At 41.0% G+C, this 20,927-nt stretch overlaps 1 protein-coding gene across 1 annotated transcript in view; it reads right to left on the bottom strand.

The window, feature by feature from the left end:
- The window catches only part of LOC122550328 (obscurin-like), a 784,231-nt gene that overhangs the window by 720,748 nt on the left and 42,556 nt on the right, over window positions 1-20,927 (bottom strand). Inside the window, exons 4-6 of the mRNA XM_043691054.1 lie at window positions 11,068-11,373; window positions 4,990-5,256; window positions 534-818 (exon numbers count right to left, since the gene is read on the bottom strand). Of these exons, the coding sequence (XP_043546989.1) occupies window positions 534-818; window positions 4,990-5,256; window positions 11,068-11,373 (858 nt within the window). The remainder of the gene's footprint in view (window positions 1-533; window positions 819-4,989; window positions 5,257-11,067; window positions 11,374-20,927) is intronic.

Here is a 20,927-nt window from a genome sequence, read left to right as displayed (position 1 = left end):
AAAAATCACAGTTTTAAGCAGAAAAAGCAATGCAAGCACAAAAACTGAAGAGTGAGAGCTGGACTGGGAGACTCTAAGAAATTATAACTTGTGTATGTGTCAAAATATCAGACAATCACAATTTAGTAAATAAGCTTACGTTACTATAGTGAAGAGTGCAAGAATGTCTAGTATCACCCAATAAGACTGGCATACATTAATTTTGGTTTAAAATTTTGTGTAAGTCACTCTTAAAAATTAATATACCATTTTAAGCTTAATTGAATTAATAAAATCAATAGTAAATGATTTTGACAGCTCAGCTGTAGATCTTTTTGTTTTGTTGAAGTTAACAGTTTCGTGAAGTTCTGGTATGCTACTTGTGTCTTCTTAGAACATAGTTTAGGCAGACTTGTTCTAGCATTACTCTAGATCATGTGTTATATTCATTTAAAAGATCATTAATTGATTTTCTAAGGCATTTATTTAATACAAAAACTCTAAGTTTTGCATAACATGCACATTTATTGGTAAATGGTTAGTATCATACACACCTTTAACATGGAGATGAAATGACATTTTATTCCCATCACAAACACATTCGTAAATCCCAGCATCTTCTAAAGTTACACTGTTGATCTTCAAGATGCGGCGGTGATCCAAAGTTTGAAATACATACTTCTTACTTGACTTGATCTCCTTGCCATCTTTTGTCCAGGTTACTTTTGCAGTTCTATCAGAAACCTCAGCAACAAATTGAGCTGTACCATTCAGTGACACAGAAACAATTTCCTTTTCTGCTGATTTATTCCTGAAATTCACTGGTGCCACTGGCAAAGCTGTTAAAAGAAAAAGACTTGTTAGTCTCTCTTTTATTACTTATTTTCTATTATCTTTTAATCCTATTGATGCCCAATTCTATTTCATGACAATGTGTAAATACAATTCCTTTACAGACTACCAATGCTTTTCTACAACCAACTATAATCAGTCAATCTATGTCTTTAATTTTTCCTGTAGTGTTATGATACTAGCTGATCGTGTGGAAGCAGGCCATTCAGCCCAAATCTACAATGACCTCCAAAGAGTGCCCCCACCCGCTATGCTAGTCCTGTTACCCTGCATTTCCCATGACTCATCCACCTCGCCAGCATATCCTTGGACAGCATGGGCAATTTATTATGGCCAATCTATCTACCCTGCACATTACCGGACTGTGAGAGGGAACCACACAGATAGCAATATTGGACCTGTCACATCCCACCATGAAACCTGTCTTAACAGAACATCAATTTTATTTTTGCAGTTTGGTTACTGTGGTGAGAGTAGGGCTCTTATACTTAGGTTGTGGTCCAGTGGCCCAGACCAGGAGTAGCATAGAGCTCATGATTACTGTTCCAGTTCCTGGCAATTAGTCAATGAACATAATCACACAAGGCTGCCAGAAACACAGGAATATTATAACACAGGAAATAAAGAAGGAAGTCATTTGGGCCATATGTCAACACTAGCTCTCCAAGTAAGACTCAGTGCCATTCTCCTGCCTTTTCACAGTATGCCTGCACATTGTTCCTATTCAAATAACCACACAATGACCTCTTAAATCCTGGCAATCAGTCAAAAAGTGTGGCGCAGGGAAGGTATAGCCAGTCAGGCATCCGAAGAGCAGGAGAGTCGACATTTCAAGCATAAGCTCTTGATCAGGAATGCAGGGGTGGGGCTAAATGGGCTGAGAAATAAATGGAGGGGAGCATGTGTGGCTTGAGGGAAGATAGCTAGGAGCTAGGAATGACTTGGAGGCGCCAGTGTTGGACTGGAGTGTACAAAGTTAGAAATCACACAACATCAGGTTATAATCCAACAAGTTTATTTGGGAGCACTAGCTTTCAGAGCACCGCTCCTTCATCAGATGGTGCTTCCAAAGAAGCTAGGAAGGTAGCTGGAAGGAAGGTAGCCCTCTCCTCCCACCTTATCCCAGATTGAACCCTCCAACTCGGCACCGCCCTCTTGAACTGTCCTACCTATCCATCTTCCTTCCTACCTATCCGCTCCATCCTCCACTCTGAACTATCACCCTTAACCCCCCCCACCTCACCTACCTATTCCCCTCCCCCATAGTTATCTCTCAGCCCTCTTGACCTTCCCCCTCCCCCCCCCTCCCCTGGCACATTCCAGATGAAGAGCTTTTGCTTGAAACAGCGACTCTCCTGCTCGTCGGATGTTGCCTGACCGGTTGTGCTTTTCCAATGCCACACTTCTGGCCCTCCTAAATCCCTCGATTGAAATTACATCCACCAACCTTCCTGGAATGCATTCCAGATTCAAAATGTTCATTGGGTATCTTTTCCTTTGAACTGAATCTGCTTCTGGCCTTTAGCCTCTCCATCTGCATCTCAGAGGTGCAAGTTCAATTTAGTACCCATTTCATTGATTATTTCACTCAGGTCCCTCCAGCTTGCTCCTCCATTTAATAGGTTCATGGCTGATCCAACACTCCACACAGCTATTTTCTTGCTCTTTCCACTTAACCCTTCAATCCCTATTCATCAAGAATCTATCTATCTCAGCCCTAAATACATATAGAGACTGTTCACAAGGAGTTCCAAAGACTCACAACCCTCTGAGAAGTAATTCCTTCTCAACTCAGTCTTAAAATGATATCCATTAATTCTTAGACGATGCCTTCTGGTCCTAGACTCTCCTGAATGTGGAAAGGCTGGTTGTGAGAAAGATATAAATAGTCTACAGGCTGAATAGCCAACTCCTATTGCTATTTCCTATGGTTTTATGGTCTTCATTACACTTGGAATAATTGCAATTCCCAGTTCAAAGATAACTAGATATCTCAAGCCATTGAAAATAGTCAATGGAATTTTAGGTTTTACCAAAATGGTTTAAGTACAATCATTAGATAAACAAATTATAAATTTACACAAAACACTGGTTAAGCCACAGTTAGTGCTGCATTCAGTTTTGAGCATCCCATAACTAAAAGGACACTAAAAGTATGAAAAACACTGAATGAAACTTCACCAAGATGATGACTGTACAACGAAACTACTTTTATTGAAACAGAGAGGATTAAGAACATTTAATTGAAATTTTTAAATCGTGAAGAGTTTTGATAGGGAAATACTATTTCTTTGGATTTGGGGATTAGTGACAAAAGGTCATCAATTTAACATTTATCACCAAGAAAATAAGGAAAAATACTTGGAGAAATTTATTTTTAAAGGAGATTTGCTCCGTTATTGTCAGTTGAAGAAAAGATCATTACTTGTTTGAAGAGGAAACGGTGTGGAAATATTTGAAGGAAAGCAAGTTGGAAGGCTGTAACAACAAAATAAAGGCAGGGCAGAAAACTATATTTGCATTGCTGTTGTGATGGACTGACAAAGAAATATGGGGACCATAGCCTTTTGTTTAGTAAAATTCTATGGGTCCATAATTCTATACACTAAAGTCTTCTAAAGTCAAGAAAATCATGATAATGCATTAGCAATCAAAGAAAGCTACCCACCACAATCCAAGGATCACTTAGGAACAGATAATAAATGCTAACTTGCTAGTGACCAATAGATCTAAGGAATTAATTTTCAAACACAGGAAATAAGCTTTCTACCATCACAAAGGTTTCCATTCAATGATTGAGCTCACTGTAATTAGCTAGAAAATGGGAAGATAAAAGCAGAGCTCTATTCATATGGAACAAAGTTCAGCTTTGAGCAGCACTGAGCATCAGGTATAAAGACTAAAATCCAGAAATATAGCAATGCCGTCCCCATTTTCTACTCAGTGCTACTTTGATTAGCATTTGTTGGTTGTCTGAGGGAGACAAATAATATTTTTATCCAACTGCACAAGTAGTTTGTTGAACAACATTAACAGCATGCTAATGTTTCAACTCTAATGTAGGTTCTGACCTCCACAGCGAACCTCCACAGCATCTGATTGTCATATTACAGGTCTACAAATTATGAACTTCTCTAGAGTATAACTGCTATGGGCATGACTTATCCGTCCCTGGAAATGGTGGGGAAGGTAGCAGGGAGAGTAAACAATGGAGCAAACTGTCTCTGGAGGGATGTCTGCCACCTTTCCACTATGTAAAAACAAGGGCTGCAGATGTTGGAAACCAGATTCTAGACGAGAGTGGTGCTGGAAAAGCACAGCAGTTCAGGCAGCATCCGAGGAGCAGGAAAATCGACATTTCGGGCAAAAGCCCTTTTCCAACACCACTCTAGTCCAGCACCTTTCCACTATGTCAGCAATCAAAACCTGGGTGTGAGGGTCCATGGGCAATCATCCTAGCCAATTAAGACACTTGAGTGGTCAATTAATAACTACTTAAGGAACTCAATCCAATGCCTTCCCAGCAGGCAAGAAAAGTGGCTGCTTTCTCAACATGGGTGGCTCCAATCTGGGGCAACAGACAGCATGGATAAGGGGTGAGGAGTAACCAGTAAAAAAAACCTATCCTTACCTCCAGTTCTCCTGACAACTACTCCCCACAGCCCCCTCTCTGCCTTTCCATTTGAAAAAAAAATCAAACCTTTTCAGTGATAGGCTTTCTTTAGGGGGTTTTGAGACCATACTGGGCCCTAAGGTTCTTCATCAGGATTTTCCTGCTTCTGGGATGCTGCCTGACCTGCTATGCTTTTCCAGCACCACTCTAATCTAGACTCTTAACTCCAGCATCTGCAGTCCTCACTTTCACTTGGGCCCTAAGATTACTCATTGACCACAGTTAGTGCAAGAAAGAACAACAAATCCTGGCCTATAATTTGCCATTGCCTTTCAGACAATGTAATGACCTATACAAGTTGAGGTCTCTGCTGATTCCCAAGTATAGTTTAGGATTGTTAAATGAAACTGCCAGGTCCTGCATATTCAGAAAAATCTCTACACTGTTAGATTAAGGCATAAATTTGATTGAGGAAAAGTATTTATTGAGCAAACAATAAACAGAATTTACAAAGCAAGCAAAACTCAACAGCAAACAAAAATCACCTTTCACTCTTAATTTAGCCCTGCTTTCAGCACTATTAGCCACAAATTTCACATCAATGTTGTTGTCCAACGATTTCACTTGCTTAATTATTAAAGTGTGTGTGTTTTTTGTTCTCTGTATTACGTAATGCTCATTGCTTTGTACAGCATTTTCGTTGATGAACCATATCCCAGGCGCAATTGTAGATAGTTCAACAAAGAAAGTTGCATCTTCACCTGCTGAAGCTTCAACATCTTGCAAAGGTTTCTCAATGAAAGCTCTAGATTCTGTCAAAACAAAATATGCAATTTAGTGTTACTTATGATAGTCAAACAACTTCAATTTATTTTACTGAGTACCCTATCTAAAGCAACATATAATAAACACTGCTTATTATTAATAATAATACTGATATTAAAAGTAATCAGTAACAATATGAAGAAGCATAAGAGCACTACACTGGAGTACAATATAAGAAAATATGAAGTTGTTAATTTTGGATGCAAGAGAAAAAGAACAAATTTTTTTAAATGGAGAAAAGTTATAAAAAGCTGCAACAAAAAGGGACTTGTGTTACTTGTACACGAAACAAGGAAAGTTAGCACATAGGTGCAGCAGGTAATCAGGAAGTTTAATGTATTTTGGGTCCTTATTTCAATGGGTTTGGAGTATGAGTAGGGAAGTCTTCCGGCAACTATACGTGGTGTACTCTGTATTCTGAAGTACTCTGGTCTCCTTATTTAAAGGAAGATGTCATTTCATTGGAAGGAGCTTGGAAGAGTGAGCCCTAGTATCACTGTCTTAAGAGCAAATGCTAAACAGGCTGGGATACTGCTCACTGGAGTTTAGAAGAATGAGATAATCTCATTGAGTCATACAGGATTCTTAGAGGGCTTGATTGCGTAAATGTTGAGAGGATATCTTCCCTCATGGGAGAGTCGAGGACTAAAGCACATAGTTTCAGAATCAAGAAGTGTCAATTTAAGACTGAGATGAAGAGGAATTTCTTTTCTCAGCGGGTTCTGAATCACCAATACTTCTTGGTGGGTAGGGGGGCACAGACCTTTTATATTCTTAAGGCTGAGATAGTTAGACTTTTGATCAGTAGGAGAATCGAGGATTAAAGGAAAAACACAAGAAAGTGGAAATGAGGGATGTCAAATCAGCCAACATCTTACTGACTGGCAGAGCAGGTTCAACGGGCTGAACGACTTAGTCCTGTTCCAATTTCATAAGGTCTTATGGTCTGATGGACTGGTAATGCAGAGACCCAGGCTCCTGCTCTAGTAACATGGGCTCAAATCCTAGTATGACTGCAAGTGATATTTATATTCGGTTATTAAAACTAGAAATATCAATGACTTGGAGGTGCTGGTGTTGGACTGGAGTGCGCTGTTCTTTCTCCGAAAGCTAGTGCTTCCAAATAAACCTGTTGGACTGTAACCTGGTGTTGTGTGAGTTTTAACTTAGAAATATCAAATTAGTCTCAACAATGGCAACTTTGATAACTATCATCATTTGGGATAAAAATATAGCTTTTTCATTTTTTCTATAGTGTGTAATAACATCTCTGAAGAGGTCGATCAGAAAATTGCTCAGTCACCTGGGACTTGATTATAAACCGAATAAATGTGTGTGCCCCAGCAAGTAGTGGCAAAAAGAAGCACCCACATTATATTAATACTGGGGAAGCCACAGATCAGTCAGGCTGATACTGAATGCAGCATCTTTTAATCAAGTGATGAGGCTAATGTTTTCATTTGCACAATTCTGTAGCAATTAACCTCACTCAGATCAGCCTGAATGACACTTTGCACATGTTTTTAAACAGAAGTACCACTGGGCATATCAGAAGCATTTTCGTAAGGTTTCCACAGCAGTCTTTCAACAGCCCTACTCATGTTGCAAAATTGCTGCCATATGATAAGAAAGAGGCATTATAGAGTCACAGAGATGTACAGCAGCAAAACAGACCCTTTGGTCAAACTCATCCATGCCAACCAGATATCCTAACTTAATCTAGTCCCATTTGCCAGCATTTGATCCATGTCCCGCTCAACCCTTCCTATTCATGTACTCATCCAGATGCCTTTTTAATGTTGTAATTGTACTAGCCTCCACCACTTTCTCTGGCTGCTTATTCCATACTCACGCCACCTTCGGCGTGAAAATGGTGTCTCTTAAGTCCCTTTTAAATTTTTCCTCTCTCACCCAAAACCTATTCCCTCTACTTCTGGACTCCCCACCCTATCCATGCCCCTCATGATTCTATAAACCTCTACAAAGTCACCCCTAAGCCTTTGATGCTCCAGGGAAAATATACCCAGCTTATTCAGCCTCTTCCTGTAGCTCAAACCCTCCAACCCTGGCAACATCCTTGTAAATCTTTTCTGACCTTTCAAATTTCACAACATCATTCTGATAAGAGGGAGACGGAAACCGAGTTCTGACCTTTTCACCTAAGCAGGCAAAACAGGAAAACGGGAAGAGCTTCAGCATATGTGGATTCTTCCCCATGTATCAATCCACTCTACATCTCTGTTGAAATAACACTCTTCTTGTAAACACACAGTGCAATTTCTAGACATAGAATAAATGTGCAGGGAAATGGAAATAATCAACGAATAAGTGACTAGATTTTCAAGGTTTGTGAGAAGATTTGTAGCTCGGGTGCTCGTTGCTGTGGTTCTGTTCGCCGAGCTGGAAGTTTTTGTTGCAAACGTTTTGTCCCCTGTCTAGGTGACATCCTCAGTGCTTGGGAGCCTCCTGTGAAGCGCTTCTGTGGACCCAAAGGACTGGCCACACTACCATACATCAAGAACATCTCTGAAATGACAGCCAGACTACTGCGACCACTAGGACTTATAACAGCACACAAACCAACAGCCACACTCAGACAACAACTCACCAGAACGAAGGACCCGATACCCAGCATGAGCAAAACCAATGTAGTGTACAAAATCCCATGGCACTCATCCACAAACTCCATCGACAAACACATCGACCTGGACCCAATATACCGGCCACTACAGCGGACAGCTGAAACTGACAACCGGAAGCGGCAGGGACAGGCCACTATAAATGCCGGAGGAAACACCACAGAAGCTCTTCACAGGAGGCTCCCAAGCACTGATGATGTCACCTAGACAGGGGACGAAACATTTGCAACAAAAACTTCCAGCTTGGCAAACAGAACCACAGCAAGTGACTAGATTGTCAACTTGCGACTTGGGCAGACATTTGGCATTGAAAACTGGATCCCAATGTAAAATTCACTCAGTTTCCGCTAATTTTTTAATTTGAAGTTGAAGATCTGCTCAAGATTTGATTATATCTATTAAGAACATGGAAGTGATCAAGCTCTTGTGCTTTATCCATCATGGTACAAGGAGTAGAGATAAAAGTACTAAGACCATGCAATCTGAAGAGTGAACAATGTAATCAGCAAAGAACGAATAAATTACAAAGATTTTCCAGCCAGTTTTTATTTTCCAATAACTTGGAAAACATTGCCTAAATATTTAATGAGTGAAAATGTTATTGAGACACAAAGTCTCCAAAAAGAATTTGAACTATCATATTGTGAAGTTCAGTAAAAAGATCAAGAGTAGTTTAAAAAAATTGCTGTGGGTTCACTACAAGTCCATAGACTAAATTTACTCTCATCTAAGTACTACACAAGAATTAGTAACTAAAGAAATTCACTCAGGTAAAGAAATAGTACTGAAGAAATCAATGGAGCTAAAGAATAATAAATTCTCTGAGGTGATAATCTATACCTATAAGAGATGGTGGATACAATAGTTTGATTTTCACAATTTCCTCAACTATAGAATTATCCTAAAGACTAATATCCTATTGGTGGTGTTGCATCCCTAAGGAATAGTTTGGCAGCTACAAAGTGTGGCAACATCATGTAGCCAATTAGGAAATCAAGAAGCCATGTATGGAACAAAAAATGAAATTTGTCCTAACTTTGTATGATTTATTTCTTTTTATAATTTATGAAATTATAATAGCACCAGCTTATGGCAACTTATACACATTTACTGTATTTTCATAAATACATGTAATAAATTACTGTTGTTATTATTGTTGTTGCTTTTAATGATTGGAAGGTAGCGAACAATATTCAATAAAGGGGGCTGCATGGTGGCTCAGTGGTTAGCACTGGTGCCTCACAGCACCAGAGTCCCAGGTTCAATTCCAGCCTTGGGCGACTGCCTGTGTGGAGTTTGTACATTCTCCCTGTGTCTGCGCGGGTTTCCTCCGTGTGCTTTGGTTTCCTCCCAGAGTCCAAAGATATGCAGGTCAGGTGAATTGGCCATGGTAAATTGTCCACAGTGTTAGATGCATTAGTCAGAGGGAAATGGGTCTGGGTGGGTTACCGACTGGAGGGTCGGTGTGGACTGGTTGGGCTGAAGCGCCTGTTTCCGCACTGTAAGGAATTTAATCTAATCTAAAAAATGAGGAGGAAGACCTTGGAATTAAAGCCACTAATAAAAAGGTAAAATATTGTGGACGCTGGAAAAAGTATTAGAAAATGCTGGAAATACTAAGCAGGTCTGACAACATCTATGTTAACATTTCAGGTTAATGAGCTCCTGACACAACTATAGGCTTATTGGCCTGACTTCAGAAGCAGTGAAGTGCTCTAGTCTACTAATGGGGATGTGGTAGAAGAGCACAAGGAAAATCAAAATTCATCTGAGTTAACAAAAAATGTAAAAGGGGGACTGTTTTCTAGAAATCTTTTTTTTCGAGGATTGATAAGGGAGAATCAATAAGGCAGAATCAAAGTTGTTAGATTTTCACAAGACATTCAAATTTGTCATTTGGTGGTACAGAACTTGAGTAATGCTGAAAAAAAGAGACATTTTGTAAAAGCTTTTCATCTTACACATCTTACACACATCAGGACACTTTGCAAGAAAATAAATAAAGGGGGAAAAAAACAACTTTAAGGGCATTTAAATGGTCATTGGATAAATATATAGATGATAATGGAATAGTAAAGGTTAGATGGGCTTCAGATCGGTTTCACAGGTCGGTACAACATCGAGGGCAGAAAGGCCTGGACTGCACGGTATTGTTTTATTGACTCTGATTGGGCAAGGCAGTCCCTCTATGTAGCTTCCAAATCACACAAGTACATGCTGCCCACGTCATTCTAGATGGTAATGGTCTTGAGTTTGGAAGGTGTTTTCTGAGAAGCCATGGTGAATTTCTGAAGTGCATCTTGTGAATAGGACACACTGCTGCTTCTCTGCATTGGTGGGGGAGGAGCTGAACGTTTGTGGATGTGGAAAACTGGTTGCTTTTTTATATAGTATCAGGTTAATGGTGTGTTGTTGGAACAGTTCTCATGGGCAAATTGACAGTATTCTATAACACACCTGATCCGTGTCTTGAAGTCTTACACAGACTTCAGGAGTCAGGAAGTGAGTTACTCCTTGCAAAAGTCCCCATTTCTGACTACTGTTCTCGTCAATGTATTTATATAGCCAGTTCAGTTTAGTTTCTGTTCAACGGTAATCTATTAGTTGCCAAAATTGGGGGATTCAGCAATTGTAATGTCATTGAATTCCATGGGGCAGTGCATTTGCTCTTTTCTGAGCTGATTTTTGCCTGGCACTTGGGTGATGCAAATATTACCTTCACTTATCAGCCCAAACCTGGACACTGTCCAGGTCCTAATCCATTTGGCCATTGACTGCTTCAGGATCTCAGGAGTCACAAATCTTATGATGGAGGGAAGGTCATTAATGAAGCAGCTGAAGATGGCTGAACCTAACATTTTTCCCAACTGAGCTGACTTCTGAAAAAAAAAATGAAGCATACAGTCTGATGTGGGCAGCAAATCATCCTGACCTAAGCCAGATGAATCCTGAAAGTTATAATCTGTTTTGCAGAAAAAAGCTTAGCGGTTATCTGGTACAAAATCTGTCAACAAATGAAACTGAACTGCAGTTCATTTTTAAATTAAAGGCTGGAAATGACAGAAGAAATAAACATTGAATACTACGAAGACAAATAAAAGACAAATGGAGAAACAGTAACACAATTTATAAAATTTTTGAAAGAATATTTTTACTCACCGATGTAAAATGTTCCTGGGACTTCTAAGAATGTGCTCTGGGTAAAGTTGTTTACAGAACTAATTCTAAACTGATAACTAGCTCCTTCTGGCAAGCCATCGACTGTGAACTCTTGTGCCTCTATCTTGTCGCTAGTATGACATCTTGTCCAGGTATTGCTTCCTACTTTCCTTTTTTCTATTATGTATCCTGTGACAGGGGCAGGTGGCACGTCTTGAGGCAGAGACCAAGCCAAAGTGACAGATGTTTCTGTTTTACCTTTCACCACAGGATTGACTGGGGGATGTGGTGGAACTTTCCGGGGAGCTAGAGAAAAGTACAAAGATATGAACTGACAGGATTGTAGAGGTCAAATAAAGCTTGAAAACTAGATAAGACTATAAAATGTGCATTCTACACATATGCTCAAATCAAAACTACTCAAATAAATATCTAGTCTCAGTGAAATACTATGATTTTCTATATAAACCTGCACAAAAATAATTGCCATCCTAAGATGATAAAGAATTTGAAACACAGAATTCCTATTTATAGAATGGTAATCACTCATTTTTTGGGATTGCTGACAATCATTTCTGCCATCCCTCAGAATTGCACCATCTTTTCACTTCCATTAGCATCTAGAGCAGAGCAAGCCTCCACCAAAGCAATTTTTGAGAATTTCTTGCTTGAATTACTATCCCATTTTTGCTAGATCTCTGACTGTGCCATATTGGTTGCTCCTTAACTGAACAACCGAAGCAGTCAGGAAGAATTCCTGACTCAATATGTAGATAGGCTCACTGGGGGGAGGCCATATTGGATTTGGTGCTAGGTAACGAGCCAGGCCAGGTGTCAGAGCTCTCAGTGGGAGAGCATTTCGGTGACAGTGACCACAACGGCCTCACCTTGACCATGGAGAGGGACAGGAACAGATAGTATGGGAAGGTATTTCATTGGGGAAAGGAAAATTATACTGCTATTAGACAGGAGCTGTAGAATATAAATTGGAAACAATTGTTCTACAGGAAATGCACAACAGAAATGTGGAGGCTGTTTAAGGAGCATTTGTTACTGTTTACAAAGTGTCAGATAACTTTGTCCCACTGAGACAGACAAGGAATGGAAAGGTGAAGGAGCCTTGGATGACAATAGGAGCTTCTCATCAAGCGAAAGAAGGAAGTACTTAAAGTTCAGGAAGCAAGAATCTGGTACAGCTTTACAGGAATACAGGGTAGCTAGGAAATAACTTTAAAATGACTAGAGGAGAGCAAGGATGAGGCACAAAAAAGCCTTGGCGGGAAGGATTAGGGAAAATCCTTACATGAAGAATAAGAGACTGATCGGAGAGAGGTTAGGGACGATCAGGGATCGTGGAGGGAACTTGTGCCTAGAGTCTGAAGAGGTAGGGATGTCCCCAAATGAGTCTTTTGCTTCATTATTTACCAGACAAAGGAGTCTTGTTGACAGTGAGAACACTGTGGACCAGGTCAATAGGCTTGATCAGATTGATATTAAGCAAGTGGATGTGCTGGAAATTCTGGAAAGCATCAAGATAGCTAAATCTCCAGGGCTGCACCAGATATATCCAAGATTACTACAGGAAGCAAGGAATGAGATTGCTGTGCCTCTGGCAATGATTTTTGCATCGTCACTCTCCACGGAAATAGAACCAGATGATTGGAAGGACGTGAATGTTATTCCTCTGTTCAAGAAAGGGAATAGGGAAATCCCTGGGAATTACAGATGTTATGAAGATGTGGGTGAACTATACCTTTTAAGAGAGTTAAGAGCTAGCAGTGACAGCACCAAAGTGTTCTCAATAAGACACAATCTAACATGTGCTCCAGCTACTGGAGTAGCTGGTTGCCTGGAAATGACAAAAAAAAATTCAAATTCAGCCAATCAGTTTAAATTATACCCCAAAAAATATCAAATTCCAATCAAGTTTGAACTGAGTATATTGACAATCTTAAAAGCCAATGACACAATTCGATGCTCTGGGGTATCAAACTGGGGAAATATTGAACAGTTGGAGGACAACCACCAAGCCCCAGTATGTAAAAGATTGCCTGAAAAATAGCTCTCTTAAAAGTACCTTCTGCGATCAGTAAACTGTGAAGCAGAATCCCTAAGAAGAAGAAGACATGGGAAGATCCAAATAGAAGAACCAAAAGCTGCCTGGTTTTGAGATTAAAAGTTTTGTTTTGTAAATCTTAATTGGGAGTTTTATCAGACTAGTATCATAGAAGGAAAGGTAACAGATAGGTTAGAGTAAGGAATTGTAAATAGTAGTTAGTTAATTATTCTCTGTTATACTTCAGGAAATAAAGTTGTTAATTTTTACTTTAAATAGTTCTTGGCCACTCGAATGTTTACAGATTGGACTATTACAAAATGGATGGTCTACACCTGAACCAGACCGGAACCAATGTCCTTGGGGGAGTTTTTGCTACTGCTGTTGGGGAGGTTTTAAACTAATGTGGCACGGGACTGGGAACCAGAAGAGAAAACAAGTAGGCAGCCTCGTAGGCAGCGAGGTGGAGGCTGGAGACGGTAAGAATCATGAAGATAGCACTAATAAAGGGAACAATAGGCAGAGAGCAGATGAGTGCAAAAGAACTGGTGGCCTGAAACACATCTACTTTAATGCAAGGAGTATAGTGTGTAAGGCAAATGAACTTAGGGCTTGGATTGGTGCCTGGGAGTATGACGTTATTGCAATCACAGAGACTTGGTTGAAGTAAGGGCACGATGACTGGCAACTAAATGTTCCAGGATATAGACGCTACAGACAGGACGGGGAGGGAAGTAAAAGGGGTGGGTGGAGTTGCATTGCTGGTCAGGGATGATATCATGGATGTGCTAAAGGAGGACACTATGGAGGTCTTGGGTAGTGAGGCATAATGGGTGGAGCTGAGAAATAAGAAGGGTGCAGTTACATTGTAGGGGCTGTATTGCTGGCCTCCCAACAGTGAGCGTGAAGGAGAAGAACATATAGGTAAACAGATTATGGAAAGATGTAGAGGCAATAGGGTAGCGGTGATGGGCGATTTTAATTTTCCCAACATTGACTATGATACATTTGGCATCAAAAGTCTGGATGGGGTAGAATTTGTAAGAAGCATCCAAGAAAGTTTTCTAGAGCAAGATGTCAATAGTCCGATGAGGGAAGGGGCCATATTGGACCTGGTACTGGGGAACGAGACAGGACAGGTGGTAGAAGCTGCAGTGGGGGATTTCTTTGGGAACAGTGACCACAGTTCTGTGAGTTTTAGAATACTCGTACATAAAGATGAGAGTGGTCCAAAGGGAACAGTACTAAACTGGGCCAAGGCCAATTATATCAAAATTAGGCAGGAGCTCGGAAATGAGGATTGGACACAGCTATTTGAAGGGAAGTCCACAGTTGAAATATGGGAGGCTTTCAAAGATAGGTGAAAGATAGAGAAGGATAGGCATTTCCCGTTGAAGGCAAAGGATAGGAAGGGCAAGATTCGTGAACCGTGGATGACAGGAGAAATTGTACGACTAGCCAAGAGGAAAAGGGAAGCATACATAAGGTCTAGGCAGCTAAGAACAGAACGGGCCCTGGAGGAATATTGGAAGAGTAGGACAAGTCTTAAACAAAGAATCAAGCGGGTGAAAAGGGGTCATGAAATAGCTTTAGCAAGCAGAATTAAGGAGAATCATAAAGCATTTTATTCTTATATAAGAAGCAAGCGGGTAACTAGAGAAAGGATTGGTCCACTAAAGGATAATGAAGGAAGGCTGGGTGTCGAACCTGAGAGAATGGGTGAGATTCTTAATGATTACTTTGCATCAATGTTCACTGAGGAGAGGAACATGATGAATGTTGAGATTAGAGATAGAAGTTTGATTAGTCTGGATCACGTTCACATAAGTAGGGAAGATGTGTTGGGTAAGCCAGAGGTTATTAAGGTGGACAAATCCCCAGGACCGAAAAGGATCTATCCCAGGTTGCTGAGGGAGGCAAGAGAGGAAGTAGCTGGGACCCTGACAGATATCTTTGTAATTCCTTAAATACATGAAGTGCCGGAGGACTGGAAGGTTGCTCATGTTGTCCGCCTGCACGAGAAAGGTGGTAGGATATTCCGGGTAACTACAGACCAGGGAACCTGACATCGGTGGTGGGAAAGTTGCTGGAGAGGGTACTGAGGGATAGGATCTATTTATATTTAGAAAAGAATGGGCTTTTCACTGATAGGAAAAATGGTTTTGTGCGGGGGAGATTGTGCCTTACCAATCTAATAGAGTTCTTCGAGGAAGTGACCAAGTTGATAGATGAAGGAAGGGCTGTTGATGTCATACACATGAATTTTAGTAAGGCATTTGATAAGGTTCCCCACGGTAGACTAATGGAGAAAGTGAAATCATATGGTGTGCAGGGTGTTCTAGCTAGGTGGATAAAGAACTGGTTGAGCAACAGAAGACAGAGAGTGGTAATTGAAGGGAGTTTCTCGAAATGGAGAAAGGTGACCAGTGGTGTTCCACAGGGGTCAGTGTTGGGGTCACTGTTGTTTGTAATACACATAAATGATCTGGAAGAGGGCACTGTTGGTATGATCAGCAAGTTGCAGATGACATGAAGATTAGTGGAGTAGCAGAAAGCATAACGTACTGTCAAAGAATACAGGAGAATATAGATAGACTGGAGAGTTGGGCAGAAAAGTGGCAGATGGATTTCAATCCAGACAATTATGAGGTGATGCATTTAGGCAAGACTAATTCTAGAGCAAATTATACAATGAATGGAAGAGCCTTGGAAAAAATTGATGGGCAGAGAGATCTTGGAGTACAGGTCCATTGTACCCTGAAGGTTACTGCACAGGTGGATAGAGTGGTCAAGAAGGCATATACTATGCTTGCCTTCATTGGACAGGGTATTGAGTATAAGAGCTGGTAAGTCATGTTAAAATTGTACTAGACATGGTTCGGCCGCATTTAGAATACAGTTCTGGTCGCCATATTACCAAAAGGATGTGGATGCTTTGGAGAGGGTGCAGAGAAGGTTTACGAGAATTTTGCCCGGTATGGAAGGTGCTAGCTATGAAGAGAGGTTGAGTAGGTTAGATTTATTTTCATTAGTAAAAAAGGAGATTGAGGGGGGACCTGACTGAGGTTTACAAAATAATAAAGGGTATAGACAAGGTGGATAGAGACAAGCTTTTTCCCACGGTGAAGGATCCAATAACGAGAGGTCATGCTTTCAAGGTGAGAGGTTTAAGGAGGATACACACGGCAAGTACTTCACATAGAGGGTGGTGGGTGTCTAGAACGCGTTGCCAGCAGAGATGGTAGAGGCAGGCACGGTATATTCATTTAAAATGCGTATGGACAGATGCATGAGTAGGTGGGGAGCAGAGGGTTACAGATGCTTAGGAATTGACCGACAGGTTTAGATAGTACATTTGGACCGGCTCAGGCTTGGAGGGCCGAAGGGCCTGTTCCTGGGAAGTAAATTTTCTTTGTTCTTTGATCTATTACTGCACAGGATAAATCTTTTCTGTGTTGCTGGTTTTAAATTAAGCAGAAGGGTTTGCCCCATGTCTTACGTCTGTGATAAGCAAGGTACTGGAAAGGATTCTGAGAAATAGGATATATGACTATTTGGAAAAACATAGTTTGATTAAAGATAGTCAGCATGGCGTTGCGAGGGAAGGTCATGCCTCACAAGCCTAATTGAGTTCTTTGAGGATGTGACGAGTCAAGTTGACAAAGGTCAAGCAGTGGATATGGTGTATGTCGATTCCAGTAAGGCATTTGATAAGGGACCCCACAGTAGGCTCATTAAGAATGTTAGGATGGATGGAATACAGGGAAATTGGGCTGTCAGCATACAAACTTGGCTGACCAAAAGAAGACAACGAGTGGTAATGGATGGAAAGTATCCCGCCTGGAGGTCGGTGACCAGTGGTGTCCTGCAGGAATCTGTTTTTGGGCCTCTGCTCTTTGTAGTTTTTATAAATGACTTGGATGAAGAAGTGCAAGGGTGGGTTAGTAAGTTTGTTGATGATACAAAGGTCGGTGGTGTTGTAGATAGTGTCGAGGGCTGTTGCAGGCCACAATAAGACATTGACAGGATGCTGAGCTAGTCTGAGAAGTGGCAAATGGAGTTCAACATGGATCAATGCGAAGTGATTAATTTTGGAAGGTCGTATCTGAATGCTGAATACAGGGTTAAAGACATGATCCTTGACAGTGTGGAGGTATAGTGCGATCTTGGATACCATGTAGATAGGTCCCTCAAAATTGCCACCCAAGTTGATAGGTTTGTTAAGAAGGTGTATGGTGTTTTGGCTTTCATTAACAGGGAATTGAGTCTAAGAGCCGCGAGGTTTTGCTGCAGCTCTATAAAACCCTGGTTAGACCATACTTGGAATGTTGTGTCCAGTTCTCATCGCCTCATTATAAGAAGGATGTAGATGCTTTAGAGAGGGTGCAAAGCAGATTTACCAAGATGCTGCTTAGAATGGAGGACTTGTCTTACGAAGAGAGGCTGAGTGAGCTGGGGCTTTTCACACTGGATAGAAGAGAGGTGTGCAAAGTAATGAGAGGCATAGATGGATAGCCAGAGACTTTTCCCCAGGGCAGAAATGACTATCACAAGGCGTCAATATTTTAAGATGACTGGAGGAAGGTATAGGGGAGGTGTCAGAGGTAGGTTCTTTATGCAGAGTCAAGAATGTGGTGCTGGAAAAGCACAGTAGGTAAGGCAGCATCCGAGCAGCAGGAAAATCGACGTTTCGGGTAAAAGTCCTTCATCAGCCCTTCAAAAGCCCTTCTCTTTATGCAGAGAGTGGTGGGTGCGTGGAATGCACTGCCAGCAGTGGTAGTAGGGTCAGAGACATTTAAGCGACTGCTGGACAAGCACATGGACGGCAGTAAAATGAGGTGTGTGTAGGTTAGGTTGATCTTAGATTAAGATAAATGCTCAGCATGACATCGTGGGTTGTAAGGCCCATACAGTGCTGTACTGTTCTACATTCCATATTCTATACCTGCAATCCTAGCACCACCAGCGGCATTTGGAATATGAAAATTGGCCCCTATTATTTAATTGGAAAGTTATAGGATCCCAGTATGCATTTTCCCATAATGTACTTAGAAACCTATTTGCAATTTTGATATATGGGTAGGCAGACCTTGCACCCATGCAAACTCTGCCAAATTAAGTGGATAGTTAAAAGCAAGCTGTCCACAAACAAAAATAGAAGTTGCTGGTAAAGCTCAGCAGGTCTGGCAGCATCTGCAAAGAGAAATTAGAGGTGACGTTTCAGGTTCAGCGACTCTTCCTCAGAACCTTGTCCGTTGGCTTTCACACTAAACACTTAATTGGAATCTAGGCATGAAGGCATCAGTGTTGTAAACTGCTAGCAGGCTGTCTGATTTAATGCCGCATCTCTGCCAAATTCACCGTATGGGAGGGTATTAAATGTCGCTCTTTGTAACAGTATGGTAATGATAGGTTTTGTGCATCATACTCAAGGACATTATCTCTCAAATCGCTCCAATCTATTTAATGAAGGAACAGCAGAAAACAGTTTTCTAAGGGTCTTTCCTTCATGACTAATCAAGATTCCTCTACTTAAGAAGGGAGAATGAGAAAACAGGAACTAAAGATAATAAAACATAGACATCAGTGTTAGGCAAAATGTTACAATCTATTTTTAGGAATCAAGTAGCAGAACATTTAGGAAATCAGAAAATGATTTATGAAAGGGAATTGTTCTTGAGGATAGAACTAGTAGGAAGGACCAGTGGATTTAATGCACTTGCATTTTCAAAAAGCATTAAATGAGATGTCACACAACACCTTATTATACAAATTTAGGACTCATCATTGGTTAATGATCAAAAAGCACAGAGTAAGAATAACATGAAAATGTACAACTTAGGAGCAGGAGTAGGCCACTAAGCCCTTCAAGCCTGCTCCACAAATCAAAAGGAGCATGGCTGTTCTGATCATAACCTCACTCCACATTCCCAACTATCAGTTACTTTTCATCACCTTGTTTATCAATATTCTATTTACTTCCACCTTTAAAATATTTAAAGACTCTGCCTACATCACCTTTTGAAGAAGACAATTCCAAAGACATAAACTTTAAATAAAATATTTGTCCTAAATGGAACACGCTTGGGCTAGGGCTTTTCACATGAGAGAGAAGAAAGGAGAGGTGTGCTAGGTAATTTTAAACAGTGACCTTTAATTCTAGATTCTCCTATAAAAGGAAACATCATCTTCACATGCACATTATGAAGAGTGCTCAGGATCATATGTATTTCAATCAAATTGCTGTTTACTCTTCTCAACTTCAGCAGATACAAGCCTAGCCTGACCAGCCTTTCTACATAAAAAAAACAGCCCATTCCAGTTAATAGTCTAGTAAACCTTCTCTGAATTGCACCCAACACATTTTTAGCCTTCCCTTTATATAATGAGACCAATACTGTACATAGACTCCAGATGTGGCTTCATCACCTCCCCCTCCAATATCCTCTATTAGTGAACCTTTGTATTCAATTCTGTTCACAGTAAATGTTTAGATTAGATTACATTACAGTGTGGAAACAGGCCCTTCAGCCCAACAAGTCCACACCGACCCGCCGAAGCGCAACCCACCCATACCCCTTACCTAACACTACGGGCAATTTAGCATGGCCAATTCACCTGACCTGCACATCTTTGGAATGTGGGAGGAAACCCACGCAGACACGGGGAGAACGTGCAAACTCCACGTTCAGTCAGTCGCCTGAGGCGGGAAATGAACCCGGGTCTCTGGCGCTGTGAGGCAGCAGTGCTAACCACTGTGCCACCGTGCCGGTGGGCACGGTAGCAATAAGTTAGTTTTCCTAATTACTTGCTTCATAGAACATTACAGCGCAGTACAGGCCCTTCGGCCCTCAATGTTGCGCCGACCTGTCATACCAATCTGAAGCCCATCTAACCTACACTATTCCATGTACATCCATGTACTTGTCCAATGACAACTTAAATGTACTTAAAGTTGGCAGATCTACTACCGTTGCAGGCAAAGCATTCCATACCCTTACTACTCTCTGAGTAAAGAAACTACCTCTGACATCTGTCCTATATCTATCACCACTCAATTTAAAGCTATGCCCCCTTGTGCTTGCCGTCACCATACTTGGAAAAAGGCTCTCCCTGTCCACCCTATCTAATCCTCTGATTATCTTATATGTTTCTATTAAGTCACCTCTCAACCTTCTTCTCTCTAATGAAAAGAACCTCAAGTCCCTCAGCCTTTCCTCATAAAACCTTCCCTCCATACCAGGCAACATCCTAGTAAATCTCCTCTGCACCCTTTCTAAAGCTTCCACATCCTTCTGAAATCCATCTTTCTAAAGCTTCCACATCCTTCACGCCTTGCTGAAATCCATACACACCACATCAACCGCTTTACTCTCATCTACCTGTTCCTTCTTATAATGTGGTGACCAGAACTGTACACAATACTCCAAGTACGGCCGCACCAAAGTTTTGTACAGCTGTAGCATAACCTCATGGTTCCGGAACTCAATCCCTCTAATAATAAAAGTTAAAACACTGTATGCCTTCTTAACAACCCTGTCAACCTGGGTGGCAACTTTCAAGGATCTGTGTACCTGGACACCAAGATCTCTCTGCTCAAGTACACTACCAAGAATCTTACCCTTAGCCCAGTACTTTGCATTCCGGTTACTCCGACCAAAGTGAATCACCTCACACTTGTCCACATTAAACTCCATTTGCCACCTCTCAGCCCAGCTCTGCAGCTTATCTATGTCTCTCTGTAACCTACAACATCACTATCCACAACTCCACCGACCTTAGTGTCATCTGCAAATTTACTAAC

Source organism: Chiloscyllium plagiosum, chromosome 5 (assembly GCF_004010195.1).
Source record: "Chiloscyllium plagiosum isolate BGI_BamShark_2017 chromosome 5, ASM401019v2, whole genome shotgun sequence".
Taxonomy (NCBI): domain Eukaryota; kingdom Metazoa; phylum Chordata; class Chondrichthyes; order Orectolobiformes; family Hemiscylliidae; genus Chiloscyllium; species Chiloscyllium plagiosum.
The sequence above is the reverse complement of the archived record's forward strand: the minus strand, read 5'-3'. Positions and strand labels throughout refer to the sequence as shown.